Source organism: Megalops cyprinoides, chromosome 3 (assembly GCF_013368585.1).
Source record: "Megalops cyprinoides isolate fMegCyp1 chromosome 3, fMegCyp1.pri, whole genome shotgun sequence".
Lineage (NCBI taxonomy): Eukaryota > Metazoa > Chordata > Actinopteri > Elopiformes > Megalopidae > Megalops > Megalops cyprinoides.
Genome location: NC_050585.1, coordinates 42,630,641 through 42,647,480, shown reverse-complemented (window position 1 = coordinate 42,647,480; position 16,840 = coordinate 42,630,641). Strand labels below are relative to the sequence as shown.

Genomic DNA, 16,840 nt, shown 5'->3' with positions numbered 1-16,840 from the left:
CTGGTTCCGTTCCCAGGTGGGCCACTGTTGTTTGTGCCCTTGGGCAAGGCACTTAGCAAGAATTGTCATAGTAAATATCCAGCTGTATAAATGCATATCAAAACTGTAAGTGATGAAAACTGCTCTGGATAAGACTATCTAAGCATAACGTAATAAAACAATTTCAGGCACTGGTAGACTCGTCAGTACGAGGTTAAAGCTTTGAAAGCATCAAAAAAAATCTTATTAGTTCTCAAGAACATTCCTCTTCAAATTCTGTGTTTAAGTTCAACTAACCTCTACCATGACAATTTACTGTAATATTTCTCCCTATCTCACTTTGGCACTCTCTCTCTCTGACCACTTCTTTAGTCTGTATTCAGTACGGCACCGGTTCTTATAGCACTGTGTGACAGATACATTTTAAGCTGTGCTCTTCATCTCTTCTCACATTTATACATTAAAAGAGTCTGCAAAGTGAATAATTATGAATGTAAATTTAGGCCGCATGGCTCCTTAGGTAAGGCGTGTGGTAAGGCAATCAAAACGTTCCTTCCGACGAGGGAGAGAACTGTGAGTACAGCAGTGGACGGGTGGGGGGGGGGGGGGTTAGGAGGAGGCCTCGTTCTGCGCACTGTGGAAAAAGGAAGAGGAAACGTAATTTCATCCGATACAATGTCAACCTTTCCCTCTCAAAACAGTGGTTGCAGTCCTTACCCCGGAGCAGTTTCTCAGGCTACACTTCGAGCGAAGGCCCGAGTAAACCACTGACTCGGTGGAGTAAATTCAGCACCAAAGAAAACACTGCGCATTCAGAGCATGCAGCAGCAAAAAAAAAAAAAAAAAAAAAAAAAGAACAAGGATAGCAACAAGCACCAGGATTCTATCAGTGGGAGGGGCTTTGTGCAAAGCACCCTGGGACAGTCTGGAGGACTCTGCTCCGCACTATCTGCCTAGGACTGCCTGGGCGACATGCCAGCCCTATCACCCAATTATGACGGCTATTACTCAGCAGAATGGAATAAAACTGACACACAGCCCACCTGAATGGGGCTTTGTGCCTCCAGACTGATTACAAGTTTAACGTTGTTTCTTTCTTTCCTCCTTTTTACAGCAGAAGAAGCTGCCAGGCTGCTTCCCGAAATAACTCTGCAGGATCTGGACGCCAGTGTTCGTGAGATGAACCCCATGAGAGGAGCTGAGAGGGACAGACTGAAGGCTCCAGCACTCCTCCCTAACCTTTGCCAGCAGGTTTACTGAGCCCTGACTGTGTGCCTTGTTGTGCTGGGGCAAACAAAAATGACTCGTAATGCAAGCTGCTCTAAACCCTCTTTCAGTCAGGAGGTGAATAACATGACTAAAATAAACTATTCAGACATGATGATGGACATTTATGACAATAGCATCAAAGTCCTCTGCGTACCACCAAAAGCTTGTCAGCATTAAAAGGAAAGAAAACTATGCCAGTAGGTAACAGTCATGTGTACAACATGGCTATATTGTAACAGCATTTCTGCCTTTTCACTTAATTTTATAGATGTGATCAGCTGGGATGTGAATACCTTTAATGCGTGGGGGTGCTGACTCTATTTCCAGTGGTACCGTAGGTACCAGATGCTGTCGTTGCTCAGGGCGGGTCCAAACAGAGGGTTCAGCTGGGCCAGAATCGCAATGAGCCAGCTGCGGGTTAGAAGAACAGACATCCACATTTAACATCAGGTCAGGACCAACCTCAATGATTCAGCTTTTTTTTTTTAACCCGTGTAGTACTCTCTGCCCTGCAAGACAGAGCCCTCCCAGTTCCTGGTGCGTGCATGTTCAGTGATGCAACATTAATGATACTAAACATGAGAGCACAAGTCTACGCAATTTAAAAAAAAAAAAAAAAACAACAATTCCCTGAAAACAGATGGGCAACGCTGGGACACAACTGTACGCAGGACAACAGCAGACATCTGACCGACAACGCAGCGCACGTTTGCTCTGCATGTTTGGTTTGAAACCCACGGTTTGCCACCACTCTGTGCTCTGCCACAAACACAGCGACCCGGCTGCACACAGAAACAGGCTCTGCTGAACGGACTCAATATTTATTCATGTGCCGCTGTATAAATAAACGATGCAGGCTGTTTAAAACGGCAGAACCCGGCTGTTCGTTTGTGCAGTTTCCTGGATCTGAGAGCACGGGCGTACTGTGATCGGTCCAGCTGTCACGCTTGGCAGGAGAGGGTGGAGGTAACAAACATCTCTGTCAAAGGCATCTGTCTGCCAGAGCCAAAATTCTCACGGACCATTAAACATCCAGCAGCACTCCTGTGTCATACCCTGGCAGCCTACACCCATGGATTGTGTCAGGAAAAGGATCTTGAACTGGCATTCTCTTTTTTTTTGTATATTCCTTTTAAGATTTGTACGTATATGCATGTATCAACAACAGAAAAACCCCGACTCACTCGCCGTCATGTCATGGAAGACTAATATGACCAGAAGAGCTGTATTTTTGCATCAGATGATTGCAAAAACGAACACACAATATAAGTTAAATTCATTATCTGGTTTCTACTGCCCCCTTGTGTAGCTAAAAAAAAATCCCACAACCAATGACTTCTGTTTGCTCAGCTTGTTTAGTTTGTCTAAAGTGTTTAAATAAGCACAGCAAACGACAAAATGCATTGTGAAAAGTAAACACTAATTGTCCAACTTCAGACTTGATGATTAATTGCGTATCCATCTGCTCTCTCATTAATTCATTCCAGCTTTGAAAATGCTTGCCATACAGCAATCATTTTGAATTTTCACACTGGCAGGAAGAAACCCTGTCAAACCGCCTTGGACTGGTGCAAAGTGGAAGTCTGACTGTGAAAGCATTTTGGCCAAGGTATCAAGCTGATCTCACCAGTTGTGAAGATCAAAGGCCGGGAACATTTAAAAAAAAACAGATTCAGCAAAAACAAAACAAATGTTAAGAGCCAAAACCCAAATTATTATACAGTCTGTGCAAACATGGTGATGGGATTTAATGGAAAAAGCCCACGAAAACTTACAGATATGGACCAGCTACCACCAGTATGGAAAGAACCTGAAGAAGAACTGGGACCGGCTTTTGTACTGCAAAGATCTGGTTCCTTGAGGCTTGTTCCACCCTGGTTTGGATGGTGTTAGGCCTCATTATCACCACCTGCGGCTTGCTCACTGGGGATATTAGCAGTTTTCCTCCACAGGCTCCTGCTTTCCAGCACCCTCATATGCACCGAAACAAGGCCCACCTGGGCAGACTTTACATATCCACTGTGAAAAGCCTTGAAGTATAACTTCCTGATGTATATGTGAAGTTATATTAATTGCCTTCTGTAGAATAGTACCTTCTCACTTGGTCCATAGAAAAAGGTAGCCTGAGGTAGTCACGAACCTTGCTCTCCAAAGGAGTGGTAAAGAGTTTAGTGAATCACTATATTACACGGGTGCTCAGCATATACCCTTATTCGGAGTGCCTTACACAGGTACCATAAGACCCATTTATACTGCTCAATATTTACCTGCAAATTTATGTGAAGCACCATGATCAAGGGTACAACCATACATACAGGCAGGTCTGCAGAGTACCACAGTGGTAAGGAGCAGGACTTGCAACCGAAAGGTTGCTGGTTTGATTCCCTGCTGGGGCACTGCAGCTGCACCCTTTGGCTAGGTTCTTAACCCAGATGTGCCTCAGTAAATTTCCAGCTGTATAAAGGGATGATATGTAAAAACTGTAACCTATGCAAGTCGCTCTGGATAAGACGATTGGCTAAATGCCAATAATGTAATTAGTAATTACAGCTCTGAATCAGCATGTTACATTCAATTGCTATCCATTGCATTTAGCTGTAGCTTGAGCCTGGAATGAGCTACCAGAGTCTGACATTAACTAGCCGTTTCTCAGTCGTTGTTGTAAAGGGAGAAGTCACAAGCTCTCAGGCTCTTCCTCTTATTGACCTGCTTTAGTACGTATCATGCACAACATACTGTGTATAAGGCACAATATATAGTTCTGTGGTTTTATGCTTGTTCATACACGCCTATTTTTAACTGCTCTGCACTTTGTGCATGAATTAACTGCAATGTTTTCATGCCTCTTGGCAAGAATGTTATTGTAAATTAGAACTGGTTCTATACTGAACTTCCTGGTTAGAGAACCAGGAGTAGTTGAATAATAGCCGAATAGTTTTTTGAACTGAATAGATAAAAAAACAATCACACTGACTCACCTGGGAAACCAAACCAGTAACCTAAGTTACAGACCACATGAAATGTATATCTAAGGCGGGTATTGTACCATTCTGTTTTCCGTTAATATTGCTTGGAAATGGTAAAATCTTAGTTCACTGAGAATTTGAGTGACTGTTTATGAACTCCAATAAATAAGTGCGCTTGCCGCAAGTTCTCAGGCTATTTGCAACAATGTAACAAGGGTTGCTTGCTACATAAATATATTATATAAAAATACAAATATACAAATACAAATATATATTATATAAAAATAACACAAAATCTTATATATATATATAGATATAATGGCTCGTCTAATAATTCAAAATATCAATATACTGTGTCACACAGAATATTTCCACATGCGCTTCATTTCCGTTATTCTAGAAAGGTTGTTCCTGAGGCATTTCTACTTACAAAAGATAACAGCAGACTGCCGTTAACACCAGCATGGTAACGATGACCCTGTGAGAGGAAAAACGCGTCTTTAATCCACCAAGAAGAACATACAGTACCAAGAAGTCATGAAAGGTCTCAATTAATTCTAACTTCAAAGCACCTTTTCTTTCATACTGAATGAAATGTTATACAAGCGTTACAATTTACCCATTTTACCCATTGATGTTACGAATTCTGCCATTACTGAAATATCATAATGAATAATGAAATGTTGCATCAGAAAAAAATATAAAAATCTGAAAAGCATATTACTTGCTTATATTTGTCACTCACGTTTGAGCCAAAGGGCAAAGTAGTTATGCTAAACGGAAACCTTAGTCAAATCAGGCACCAGATCATTTCGACGGTATGGGTGTTGTTGAATTTAAAAGCAACCTAAAAGTACATGCAGAGGGAGTTAATAGTCAACGATGTTTGCCCCCACAATCTGAATTTATCATATAGGACACCTAGAGAATTATGACCACAAAGAGACAAGTTTAACATGACCCGCACTCACTGATGGAATATTTTATGTCATTTCTGCAGTGCGAACTACATCTACGCATACACTGAGTGTAATACGTACGGTAAGGACGAATGTAAGACTGAAATTCGAATATGTCCAATACTAAAACCGTATCGTTTAAACCTTTAAAAACAGGTCCTAAATTATTGAAGAATGATGGGAACGTTTACGTCACCGTGTCTTGTGATCTATTGAAGCTGTTAGCCTTTCCACTGTCACAAGTGACGATCGTACTATCAAAAAACACCCAGGTGTTGACTGCGTTTGATGGGAATTACGTCAGCTAACAAACTAATTCAAAGTGATTGTTCATCTGTGTTATGAGGAAGAGGAACTGCTTATTTCAGACATATTTTTTTAAGTAAGAATCATCGTGTTATGACTGCCGTTTGACTTTGTAGTTTCCCCAACGGAGAGGGCAGGCTGCTTATTAACTGAATTTCTACGAAATGTTTCCAGGTATAAAACATCATCCATAGAAGTTGTTTATATAATTCCTTCATGCAAAAAAATGAAACAAGAAACAAACGAGAAATTTAAGTATTTTAGTATGGATGTTGCAAACCAGCTAGATACTCACCCCCGGTTTGGTCCTTTAGGAATGAACCATGGCACTACCCCTCCGACAAATGCCCAAAATAGCGTAAACACAACCATGGCAATAACAAAAGTATTTTCTGCCATTGTTGCAGTCTAATTTGGCCAACGGATTATAAGAGTAAATAGCAAAAATTCCTGTCACTTCGTCACATACTCACAAAGTACCGTGGAAACTGCAGAGCGTTTCACACCAGGAAGTGACGGTCACATGGCACGAAGGGCGGAATGACGTCACATCGAAATTTTACAGTTTTTACAGCCTAGTCTTGAACTGGGAGCACGGCGTTTCGACGGTAGCGGTTATGGTTAGGGACCAATAAATTTATTTCAGTTACTAATTGAAAAAGCTCACGATTGTAACAGGTTGTAACACACCACTGATTTACTACACGTTCACTACAAACACCCACAACAAGCCACTACCAGCTTGAAAGCTCTAAGCACTGAATATGTATTATGTCGTTTTGGTAGAGCAGCCTATTGTAAAGCAGGGCCTCACAACCCTACTCCAAATCCTGGAAGTTTGCATGTATCTGATTTGCTCACTGCAGTTTGACAATATAAGACTCAAGGAATGAAAACCTGACACTTGGCTCCCCCAACCAGCCTCCTAAGCCCAGCAGGAAAACCACAATGCCACTGGACTTCACACACTGAATTATGGCAGTTAGTCCTGCAGGTGGAGCCCCAAGCCAGCAGATTTCTTTGTGACATTTACTGCATACAGCATCAGTTTAGGGATACCCACAATTCTCTGCCCAGATGCATGTCATGATAATTACCATCACCACATTATAAATGTCTAGAAACTCTTCGTGTAGCATTTATATCACCATGAGCTACAATCACCACCAGGCAATTAAAGGCAGGCCTACCTTTGCATTTCTATCTTGGACACAATAGCTCCACACAAATTTAGAAAGATTTGCACCAAAAAATTCAGGACAAAAGATACCAGTAAATGAATTTTTTACAGTCTTTTATTGTGAGAAAAACAAGGGTGTGTTGTTCACTCCTGCATTTTCTCGATGGTCTCCTCCTTGTATTTGCCCTTTTCCTTGCCGACCTGTCGAGATTTGGCTTTGCGCTCCAAAATCTTCTTGCGATCTTTGTCGAGCTTTAGCCTGGTGATCACAACCTACAGGAAAAAAAAACATAAAAGATAAGCATATCAGGGTTAGGCTTTAACATTGATATTCAAACTACCACCTGTCTGATGATGCTACTGTGCCATTTCCTTCATGCAACTTGAATTGTTATACTTTGCCTCCTTTACAAAAAGTGGAAAAACGTCAGTTTTAACCACTTCTTTTTCTGATTAGCCTGTTAACACTCATTCACACAATCTGGGCACACCATACATGGAGCTCATAACATCATTCCTCTTTATTCATTTGTTAAGGAAAAACCAGAAGAAACTGCGTGCTGCTATACTGGCGTCCAAAACAGGAGAGAGCATAAGATATGTGTTTAAAGCACACAGAGTACAGAATCTGGCTGCCCGTCACTCAAGCCACTAGAATCATCACACCATCAGCTAAAGTCACAAAGTCATCACGGCAAGACCAACAGAGTGTGAGACAGGAGATACCCAAAAAAACAGCTCATCTTGGAAACTACCTTACATGTGGACCAGTCGACCATGTATTTATGAATTCATGTCTGGTTCATCAGTTCACCTTCAAGGATTCAACCCATTATTTACTTGGACCATTAGAGTGAACCCATGTCATCACATCTGAACACAATGTCACCCCGAAAGACTGTGGACATTCCCTTTTCTCTGTTTCAGAATGTGACTGACTGTAACATTGTGATATTATTGGAAAACAGTCACCCAAGCCTCAAAAGCCTTCATTGATTGCTTAGTGAAAATACAATGCTTCACAGAGGGTCTGCCACAGAAATTGACTGCACAATGTCAGGATGGAAAGCCATATTTCAGCTAGTTGCACATATCAAAATTGGGTTCAAGGAAGTTAATCAAATAGAGACTGCCACTAGTGTAACAGATTCACACAAATGACAAACCAAACATTATTGCTAAATTGGGAGAAAGGGTTTTCATATGACACTTTGTAATCATTTTATAACACTGCCAACCAGGACCCTCACAAAATTTTCCCATAAAAAGGTTCAACCTGAAATGACATTTACTGTTCATGGGTTTGTCCTCAACCCCCCCATTTTGAAACTGACAATTTTGTTGCTTACATCACCTTCACCTCAAACTCTTCACACACAAGAAACAGATGGAGAAATCTGATTAGTCATTAGGACAGCATGCAGGGAGGCCTTGGAATTCAGGGGTTTCTAACCACAGCTCACTCTGGACACAAGAAACCGAGAAATATAAGCACATATTTCCCAGCTGGAGACGCTTTGGCTTCAGCAGTATATGGCATTTAAATTAAACTCATCCAACACTCCACACACAATGTGGGTAGCTCCAAATATCACTATGAATCCGGCTCAGCAAACAGACTGTGCTGGGATAGTGATGGACAAGCTCCTGTAGACGAGCTGGACAGGTGAAGGTCCTCACCTTGCTGGGGTGAATCCCGACGTGGACAGTGGTGCCGTTGGCCTTCTCGCGCTGCACGCGCTCAATGTAGATGACGTACTTCTTCCTGTACACCTGCACTACCTTGCCAATCTGCTGGCCTTTGTAGTGTCCCCGGACGACCTGCAGACCAAACACCATTTTAGCAAGGGTTTATGCGGGACAGCAAACTCATGCTGGCCAAGACACATCTATGGTGGCAGCGTGCTGCAATGGACAGGGAACCTGACTTGCTGCCAGAGGGTTACAGGTTCACATCCGGAGTGGAGCACTGCTGTTCTTCCCACGTGCAAAGTATTGTGCTTAACTTGAACTGATCCCGTAACTGTTTACAGAATATGCAAAATTTAAGCTTCCCTTAAGGGTGACTGTTGAGCAAGTGAGTAAGGCACCAATGCACTTGCAAATGAAACACACTTTGGGGGTTAAGATCATAAATCAAGTCACTGGTAAGTGACAGTGTTGCCCATTCTATGTAGCCCACTCGACAGCAACAGTCAAAGCTGAACTTTAAACAAGCATGCGGGTCTTCAATGAGTCGTAGAACTGCTTAAGCTTAACAGTTTTAAGCGTGGACAAAGACTGGAACTGGCTGTTGCCATGGACCACGTGAAAGGTGGGTGGGGGCGGGGTCTGTATACCCTCCTACCTGAACCTCATCGTCTTTGCGAATGGGCATCGACCGCACGTTGTACTTCTGCCGAAGCTCCTTGGACAGCGGAGAGGACATAATCTTCCGCCGAATGTGAGAGGGGGCATTGAAGTGCCTCTTGCGGTTCTTGCGGCGGGACGACGTCACAAACGGGTTCAGCTTCATGTTGGCTGTGGCGAGAGACGCGTAAAACGCTTAGAACGGCAGGATGACATGAGTTCACGACATATGACAAACAACATGGCTTACAAACCGATTCTAACACAGTCATCGTATCTGAACTTTGAAGATATCTACCAGAATGCATAACTGTGTACCTCAAATGATCTGTCACACTGATCAAATGTAATGGCTGCAATAAAACCATAACTAGCTAGTTCATTCAATAAGGATCATATCCTTTCCTAGCTTGTTGGCTACAGGACAGCGTAAAGGTTTCACTAGCTGGCTGGCTATGTAAACCAAAACTGGACTGGAACTTGCTTGCATTTTATTACTGTGATGATTGCCTCTTAACCAGCGTTACCAAGATATCCAACGTGACATTCTGGATAGCCAGCCAGTTTATTTTCGCAGAGTGGACAACCATGCCAACAACTTGCTCGCTAGCTACCTAGATAAGAGTTCTACATTTTAGCATGGGTTACGGTGCTATGGAGCATTTAACAAATGTTCAAGCTGGATAGTCATATATGGTATATATACCTACGCATCCTCAATGGCAAAGAAAACGTGAGAAGCTAATGCCATAGATGTGGACTTGGTGACATAGGCGACTAACGTTAAGGTTGTTTTATGAACGTATCCGGCAGAAATATAGATATTAAAACGCAGAACAAGGTCTCCATTGTGCAAAACGGGGATCTGGTTGTAATGCCAGCTGATTGTGCCAAGGATGAATGGAGATATGATAGGGTTCCTTGGTTGCCGGTAGCCCTTACCCTGGCGAAATGTGTATTATGGCCGCCGCAAAAGAGACACTCAGCCTACTTCCGCTTGCGGTAGTCGGCATTCTGTTCCCGCGAGAGTGTGAGACACTGAACGAGACTTCCTTTTAACTTGACCCGCGTCCACAAAGTAAAAGGGTATTTCATATGTCTTGTGAACTATTGACTGCCATTAGAAGAGAAGTTTCGTAAATATTGAACACCTTGGATTTCCCTTCTGTCACCAAACTCAATATATTACCCGCCTGGGTCTTAGTAGGTAACCTAATCAAAAGTGTTATTTTAATTTTACAGTCAAGCCCTGATAATTGCATATTGGGACAATTAGGATTACTGTAACGCCATACATGTAACCAGATCATGCACATAACTTAGGAGCAAATGATGCCAGTTGGTTTAAAATGGGACCAGCATGGTATGGACATACTTCTACTTTCATAGTACAACATTAGTAGCTTTACAGTATACCGTTGAATTAATTCATTTAGCAGATGCTCTTATCCAGAGTGGCTTACATAGGTTACAATTTTATCCATTTATACAACTGAATATTTGAGGCAATTGTGGGTTAAATGCCTTGTCCAGAGACACAGTAGCAGCTTCAGAGCAGGGAATTGAATCAGCAACTTTTCAGTTATAAACTACTGCACTTTTAATACTCTTCATTAATCTAGATAAGTGGATTGATGGAACACACACAGAATTTTTTTCACAAATTGAGGTTTATTTCAAACTGCTGTTGACACCTCAATCTGAATTCACATCAACAAAATAACTTACGTTTTTTTCCCATGGCAAACGAACACTTAAAACATTTTGGTCATCCTATTGTTCAAAGCAATCCAGAACAAATTATGCAAACAGTTTCTTTCTCGAAGAGATGCAAAGAAGCCCCCAGTCAGCACCTCAACAAATAGCATTATTCTGAAACAGTGCAAAAGAATAAACCCGTCAACTTAAAGAGCTTATTTAAAGTACTTAAATGGCCTGATTCTTAGAATACTGCTGCAAATGAAATGCTGACAGTTCAGTGCGTGTCACTTGATCTAGTTAAAACTGCAGTGCATTTTATGAGACACACATTTTTTTTTTTTTTTTAACACAGGGTGCATTTCCCCAGAACATTTGCTGCCGAGGCAACTTGAAATTATTTTCTTAGGTTTGTTGGAAGGCTCAGCTTGGAATGCAATATATCTGTGTAAACTGAAATGTCCTTTCCCATCTCCGTTAAATAAAACACAAACTTTATAAGATTCCGAGGAGGTCAACACAACTTTAAAAAAAAAAAAAAAGGCAGTGGGGCAGGCTGTGAGGATGGCTCAAAGGAAATTACAAGCCGCAGGCCTACCCGAATCTTTGTAGGAGAAGGCAACATATAGGCCGCGCACCACAGAAAAAAACCCAAGTGGTGCCCTTTCTCTCAACCTCCCTGCCCTCCTGTCCCCTTGATCCCCCATTGCGAGGTCACAGCTCAGAGCTCGGTTTTGATCTTGTGCATCAAGTCCTTCTGGTCGATCATCTCAAACTGCCGGCTCCAGCGGTGGTAGGCCAGCAGCGCAATGTTCTTGGCAGCCACGGAGCTCATCTCCATGGCACTGCCGGCCCACTCAATGCCGTTGAGGTAGTACAGGCTGTCGTGCAGGACCATCGGCGGCAGCCCCTGAGTGCTGCCGTAGTGGGGGTATGCCTGCCAGTCCGTCACCTGCACCGAGTAGTAGGACTTGAAGAGAGTCTTCAGCTCGGACTTGCCCAGGGGCTCCTGGGAGAAGACTTTGTAGACGCCGGCCTCCTGGGCCTGCTTGCGCCGGAAGCTGGTGCTGATGTTGACGGGGCAGACGCTGGCGGCACTGTTGAAGAAGAGGCCGGGGGTGTCAGTGGTCAGCACACTGGCGAAGGGGAAGAGCTTGGGGTCCGGGAAGCCGAAGTAGGAGCAGTTCAGGTAGCCATGGACAATGGATGCCACTGTGTGGTGGTAGGAGCCCCCAATTTCAGGAAGCTGAGGTTCGAAGCCCTGGAAGGAGATGCCCGCCCCTACGCTGGGCTGAAGGGGTGTGGCCACCACCACAATGTCGTAAACCTCGGAACTCTTCTCCGTTTTAGTGGCGTAGCTCAGCTGATATTGGGTGGAGTCTCCTTTTGTGGATTTAAATGAAGTAATGACAAATACATATATTTATATATATAAAACAAAGCGGTCAGTACAGACAACAGGATATGTAAATCAATATTAATCATTTAAATGTAAAAGGTACAGACTAAACACCTTTAGGAGATCTGAAGTTCATCTACAAATACAGATATACAAATAAGTGCATGTCTTGCATGCAAGTGACACACAGTGTAAAAAATAGTGAAGTTTAGTATGTGACAAGAACTCATTTTTGGACAGAGTTGAATGACACTGAAAAATTATAGAGTACACATGTCTCATGCAAGCCGCCAGTTACAGTTCTCATTGCATGTTTTATGTCTCTTGTCCGCACTGAGTTGACTTTACAGTTCAGGATAAAGGGGTAATAATACATTAAAATGTGGCAATAATGGTGTTCAGCTGCAATCACCTGTACATCCCTCAGAGTTTGGCAGTCATAACAAAACAGAGTGTTGCCAGAGCTACAATGTGTTACCGCTTGTCCACAATTACAGGTACCGTGAATCATATAAAAATCAAATTCTCTTTGGAATGGGTTTGGGACTTTGGTCATTTTCACTGTGCTGCACAGCTGCACTCATCTCATGTACCTGCTGTGTGAGGTGATATGGTGGTGATTTGTGCTGGGATGAGGTTGGCCTTTGCCAGTTTCAGCAGCCCTAGACAGACCAGCTTGTTCCCTCCTTCCACTGCCCACAGGTTGGCCTGTGCACCTGCCAGTGACACTGCACCTGTGACAGAGAGGAACTATGAGGTCACAATCAAGACAAACATGGGCCCTGATAAAGTTTAGGGCTGGGACTTTGCCAGTTTTGCAGTGTGGTCTGAAATGGCAATGCATCGGTTGGCTGATGGCACAAGACAACTGTTTAAATAAATCTTTTAGCATAGTATTGTAACAAATGTAAATACTTTCATTCTGGTGTGCAGTACAAAGCTTACCCTCTTACTCGCACACTAGCAATATTAAGATTGATTTCATATATTAAAAAGAGCCAATATACAAATCTGAAATATGAATTAGCAACCTATGGATACTATTGTAAATTAACTTGCTAACTTGCAAGGAAAATACAATCAAGCAAGCACCAAGCAGGTTAGTTATATATACCTGAATTAATACAGCTACAGATATCTAGTTGGCCAGCTATGTGTATGGTATATTAATTATTTCAACACAACATTTAATAGCTGAATGAATATATTTCTCTGGCTGCAGTTCTGACACCAGTAAGCACACATATTAATGGTGCTTATCTGTTTATTCAAATGGCGTTGGGCAACTCTCTACCTTATCTGGTTTACATTTTAACAAAGGCTATGTATGTACCTTAGCAAATTGAAGTTTTAGTGGAAGCGTGACAGAGAAGCTTTTCACCTCCAATAACTAATTTTGATAAATTTGAAAGTCCCCACAAAATGCAGTACAGCTTCAAGCCCATGTGACCTACGTATGACCTGATGTGTGAAACTAAAATAATGGGGTGCCTGACACCTTTGGTGCACAGCCTCTAAAGAATGATCATCGATCAACAGAAGTCAGCACTGTTCTGTACAACATCAGCTCTCTGTTTCAACCTACCTACGAAAGCAGGAATGCTGATATTCTGACCATAGTTGACCCTCATTATGGGGGCGATGACCTCATCGATGAAACGCTGGGAGACTCCCAGCTCCAGCAGTGACTCAGACAGGGAGCGGCGTGTCATGTTGAGGAACCCAGAACCCCCGAGGGAGTTCAGCAGCTCCTCCACCGAGCTGAAGGCATACCCATGGGCCTGGTACTTATAGATCCTGTACAGAAGCACATAGATGGGGGTACACTAGTGATTGCAAAAAAAAATAAACCCCAAAATGGATGGAGCTCACATTCACTATCAGTGACTCACTGATTTGAACCAAATAGGGTGTTTTCTCAACAGAAAGCAAAGTTTTTGATTGGTTCATACAAGTCAGCCGGATACATGCTAAAATGTCACCCAGTCTTCAGAACAGAAATGGCTGCAAAGGTAAAGGAAATAAACATTGCGAAATGACCAGCACTTAACTGTAGTCCAGGATCACAATACAGTAAAGCCTCTGATACAGGCCCTCCTGTAAGAGTATGACCCCCAACACCCCACCAACCCACCCACCCTGTACCATGTGCACTGACTACTTCCATCCTCCACCACCTATCCCTTGCCAAGCTTCACCCTCCTACCCCTGGTAATCCAGATGTCCACTGCCTTTCTAACATTGTGTTCCCTGATTTCACCATAACCCAAAACACTTGTGTTTTTTTTTTCTGCCTTCCTCCCCATCACCCAACCCTCCTCTCTGACTGCCTTCTCTGCCTCCCGCTGCTCTCCTTCCAGCAGCTCCCTACCTCATGAACTTCTCCATGATCTCCTCCACCCACATCTGCAGGCGGATGAAGCTGATGCCATAGCGCCACCACAGTCGGAAGAGGTCTAGCAAGTACCAGTCGGTCTCCTCCAAGATGAACTCCTCCCCGTTAAACACCGCCGTCTTCCCCGCCACGCTGCGCCGGTGCTTGAGACCTGCAAAGCCGGCCGGGAGTGGCGTAGATAGTTACCGGGATGCGACGGTTTTAAATAAACGTTACTCTCCAAAAGTGTAAGAGAGCTTCACAGACAATGTGGCTTTGCCCGTGAATTGGTCAGCAACGTTTCTGCTACGGCGGGGGACTATCACTGTCTCCCAGCCACTTAAACCCACCGAGCTGCTTCACGAAGTCTTGCATGTGCAGATTGAGGGAGTGGATGATGGAGCCTCCGGATTCGTACTCCTGGTGGTTGACGGTCACGGTCGCCAGCCGGCCCCCGACTGTGCCCTTCTCAAAAACATCGATGCGCACCTCCGGTCCAAAGTGTTGGCGTAGGAAATGTGCCGTCGCAGTTCCGCCGATCCCGGCTCCGACTATGGCTGTGAACAAAGGCAGCTGATGAAGTGACAGGCTGCTTGCAGTGGTTAGCTGGCTGGCTAGCTAGCTACAGTATTACAGTTCCCCAAATTCCCTTTTAACGAAAGAGGTAGTTGCCAATCCACCAAACCAGCTAAATTTCACTGTTTAGATTAAACTGTTTGGTCTAATTAGTTGGCAAAGTTGACCGCCAGATAACTAACAAACTGGCAACTCTAATGTAACGTTACCTTGACAGTTAGCTTGATTATGTGGTCATCTGGTCAGAGCTAATTTAGGTAATTTAGATGTTTAGATATGTAGCTAGCTGGGGTGCCACATATAGATGAGCTAATGTTAGCTACATGGGAACCTTGCACTGCCAGCGACACAGCGACATTAACATGATAGCTAGCTACTTAGCAAGACAAGCTAACCTTTGCTAACGACGCGCATGCATGAGCATTAAAGATTACGCATGCCTCTGAAGATCCCACAAAGTAATAACACCAAACAGTATTGATGGAGAAAAAGTTGGTTGATTTCTGTCAAAAAAAAATGTGATCATTCATTGCGGGCGAGCTATAGCTACCGATTTTAGAAGGGGGAGCCCCGTCTAATTGTGCAGAATCGGCATCTCCAAGCGCAGACAGGGATGACACCAATATCAGAATACATCGCCACGACAGACATCGGAGCATGATGAATGGGGACGAGAATCAAAACATGGGCAATGCAGATGCTCTTTTTGATTATTATCCGGCAGCGGAACCGCGTGATCCATCAGACTTCTGCGTAGACCAATTAAATTAAAAAGAAAAGATCTCGTTCCGGAGGGTTATTGCGTGACATCAGGTACAAAGATGGTGGAGTGTTAAAAGATGTGTCACACCATCTTTCAGTGGCCTTTCAATCTTTTTGAAGATAACCACCATAGGAATGCTTGTCCTTGTCATCATGGTTGTTGACCTCCCGCTGTGGTCAGTCAGAGCGCTTGAATGGCTGTCAAACCGTGGGTTAAATATGCTGACATATCGTACTGGCTGTTCCGCAGTGACCGCAATGCAAAAAAAAAACGCGCGACTGATATTGGTCACTGAAATTGAAAGGATTGCCTTTTTGCTGTAAAAACACAGCCGAAACAACATGAGTGCATGTGTCGGCAGTTCTGAAACGATAGAGGTCTATGGAGACGCTTACGTTTGTTTCAGTTCTGCTCAGATTCGACGTAGATGTTCTTGTTTGCATTAAACATATAAAGGCACTTCCAATTAACACGACAATCTTATGGTAGTCTCACTGTGATACAGGATAACAATAATGGCGTTTCCATCACAAGCAAAGTTAACTTCATTTTACATCAAAATTTTCCCGGGAAGTTATGTATTGAGATAAACTTCTCTGCAATGAGATGAATGTTCAACTGCCTAGTTCATTTATACTTTGATTTCCTATGAAACTATAAAAAAGCAGTGGTGTGCTTGCAAAAACATATCTCCCTTATATAAACGAACAGGTGGAATACATAGACTACTGTAGTATTCCCTCATTTCAGACTTGCTTTGGTATACATATGGAGTTCTAAAAATTATTTGGTAGATTTTGCCACCCAAACAGTTATATGTCTAGATTAATATTTTGGACTCTATGTGAAACAACACTTCATTGTAGAAATAGCTTTTATGGACCCTTAACTTATTGACAGTTTTACATTACATAACATTACATAACATTCATTTATCACTCTTGTTCAGAGTGACTTCCAGCACAATAGAACATAACTGTATCCACTAGATACTGTATCTCTATGCTTTCACTCAAGCATGC

General features: G+C 43.0%; 3 protein-coding genes across 4 annotated transcripts; all 3 read right to left on the bottom strand.

Annotated features, from left to right (window-relative positions):
• Positions 1-567: 567 nt before the first annotated feature.
• LOC118775019 (V-type proton ATPase subunit e 1-like) lies at positions 568-5,982 on the bottom strand. The gene is made up of 4 exons (XM_036524692.1): positions 5,775-5,982; positions 4,645-4,692; positions 1,542-1,659; positions 568-613 (listed from the first exon to the last, which is right to left on the bottom strand). Exons 1-3 carry the CDS (start codon positions 5,876-5,878, stop codon positions 1,566-1,568), a joined length of 246 nt encoding a protein of 81 aa, XP_036380585.1. The 5' UTR covers positions 5,879-5,982; the 3' UTR covers positions 568-613; positions 1,542-1,565.
• Positions 5,983-6,756: 774 nt separating this feature from the next.
• On the bottom strand, positions 6,757-9,986 carry LOC118775162 (60S ribosomal protein L26). Of its 2 annotated transcripts, none has more exons than XM_036524913.1 (4): positions 9,951-9,986; positions 9,007-9,179; positions 8,340-8,480; positions 6,757-6,932 (listed from the first exon to the last, which is right to left on the bottom strand). In XM_036524913.1, exons 2-4 carry the CDS (start codon positions 9,172-9,174, stop codon positions 6,804-6,806), a joined length of 438 nt encoding a protein of 145 aa, XP_036380806.1. In that variant the 5' UTR covers positions 9,175-9,179; positions 9,951-9,986; the 3' UTR covers positions 6,757-6,803. The 2 variants fall into 2 exon arrangements, with proteins under 2 accessions (XP_036380806.1, XP_036380807.1); XM_036524914.1 differs by lacking the exon at positions 9,951-9,986 and adding an exon at positions 9,715-9,888.
• Positions 9,987-11,261: 1,275 nt separating this feature from the next.
• Positions 11,262-15,756, bottom strand: LOC118775397 (prenylcysteine oxidase-like). Its single transcript, XM_036525298.1, has 6 exons — positions 15,606-15,756; positions 14,830-15,036; positions 14,477-14,651; positions 13,691-13,902; positions 12,699-12,839; positions 11,262-12,089 (listed from the first exon to the last, which is right to left on the bottom strand). Exons 1-6 carry the CDS (start codon positions 15,712-15,714, stop codon positions 11,428-11,430), a joined length of 1,506 nt encoding a protein of 501 aa, XP_036381191.1. The 5' UTR covers positions 15,715-15,756; the 3' UTR covers positions 11,262-11,427.
• Positions 15,757-16,840: the final 1,084 nt, after the last annotated feature.

What these genes read in the sequence shown, in the direction of transcription:
- LOC118775397 (XM_036525298.1), bottom strand. Translation starts at nt 15,714, where the DNA reads ATGCTCCGATGTCTGTCGTGGCGATGTATTCTGATATTGGTGTCATCC. An exon ending in ATCATGGAGAAGTTCATGAG is followed by an intron (nt 13,903 to 14,476) that starts GTAGGGAGCTGC and finishes GCTTCTGTACAG; the next exon opens with GATCTATAAGTACCAGGCCC. An exon ending in CAGCATTCCTGCTTTCGTAG is followed by an intron (nt 12,840 to 13,690) that starts GTAGGTTGAAAC and finishes TCTCTGTCACAG; the next exon opens with GTGCAGTGTCACTGGCAGGT.
- LOC118775019 (XM_036524692.1), bottom strand. Translation starts at nt 5,878, where the DNA reads ATGGCAGAAAATACTTTTGTTATTGCCATGGTTGTGTTTACGCTATTT. An exon ending in CCTAAAGGACCAAACCGGGG is followed by an intron (nt 4,693 to 5,774) that starts GTGAGTATCTAG and finishes TTCCTCTCACAG; the next exon opens with GGTCATCGTTACCATGCTGG. An exon ending in GCAGTCTGCTGTTATCTTTT is followed by an intron (nt 1,660 to 4,644) that starts GTAAGTAGAAAT and finishes TCTAACCCGCAG; the next exon opens with CTGGCTCATTGCGATTCTGG.
- LOC118775162 (XM_036524913.1), bottom strand. Translation starts at nt 9,174, where the DNA reads ATGAAGCTGAACCCGTTTGTGACGTCGTCCCGCCGCAAGAACCGCAAG. An exon ending in GCAAAGACGATGAGGTTCAG is followed by an intron (nt 8,481 to 9,006) that starts GTAGGAGGGTAT and finishes TTTGGTCTGCAG; the next exon opens with GTCGTCCGGGGACACTACAA. An exon ending in TCGGGATTCACCCCAGCAAG is followed by an intron (nt 6,933 to 8,339) that starts GTGAGGACCTTC and finishes TTTTTCCTGTAG; the next exon opens with GTTGTGATCACCAGGCTAAA.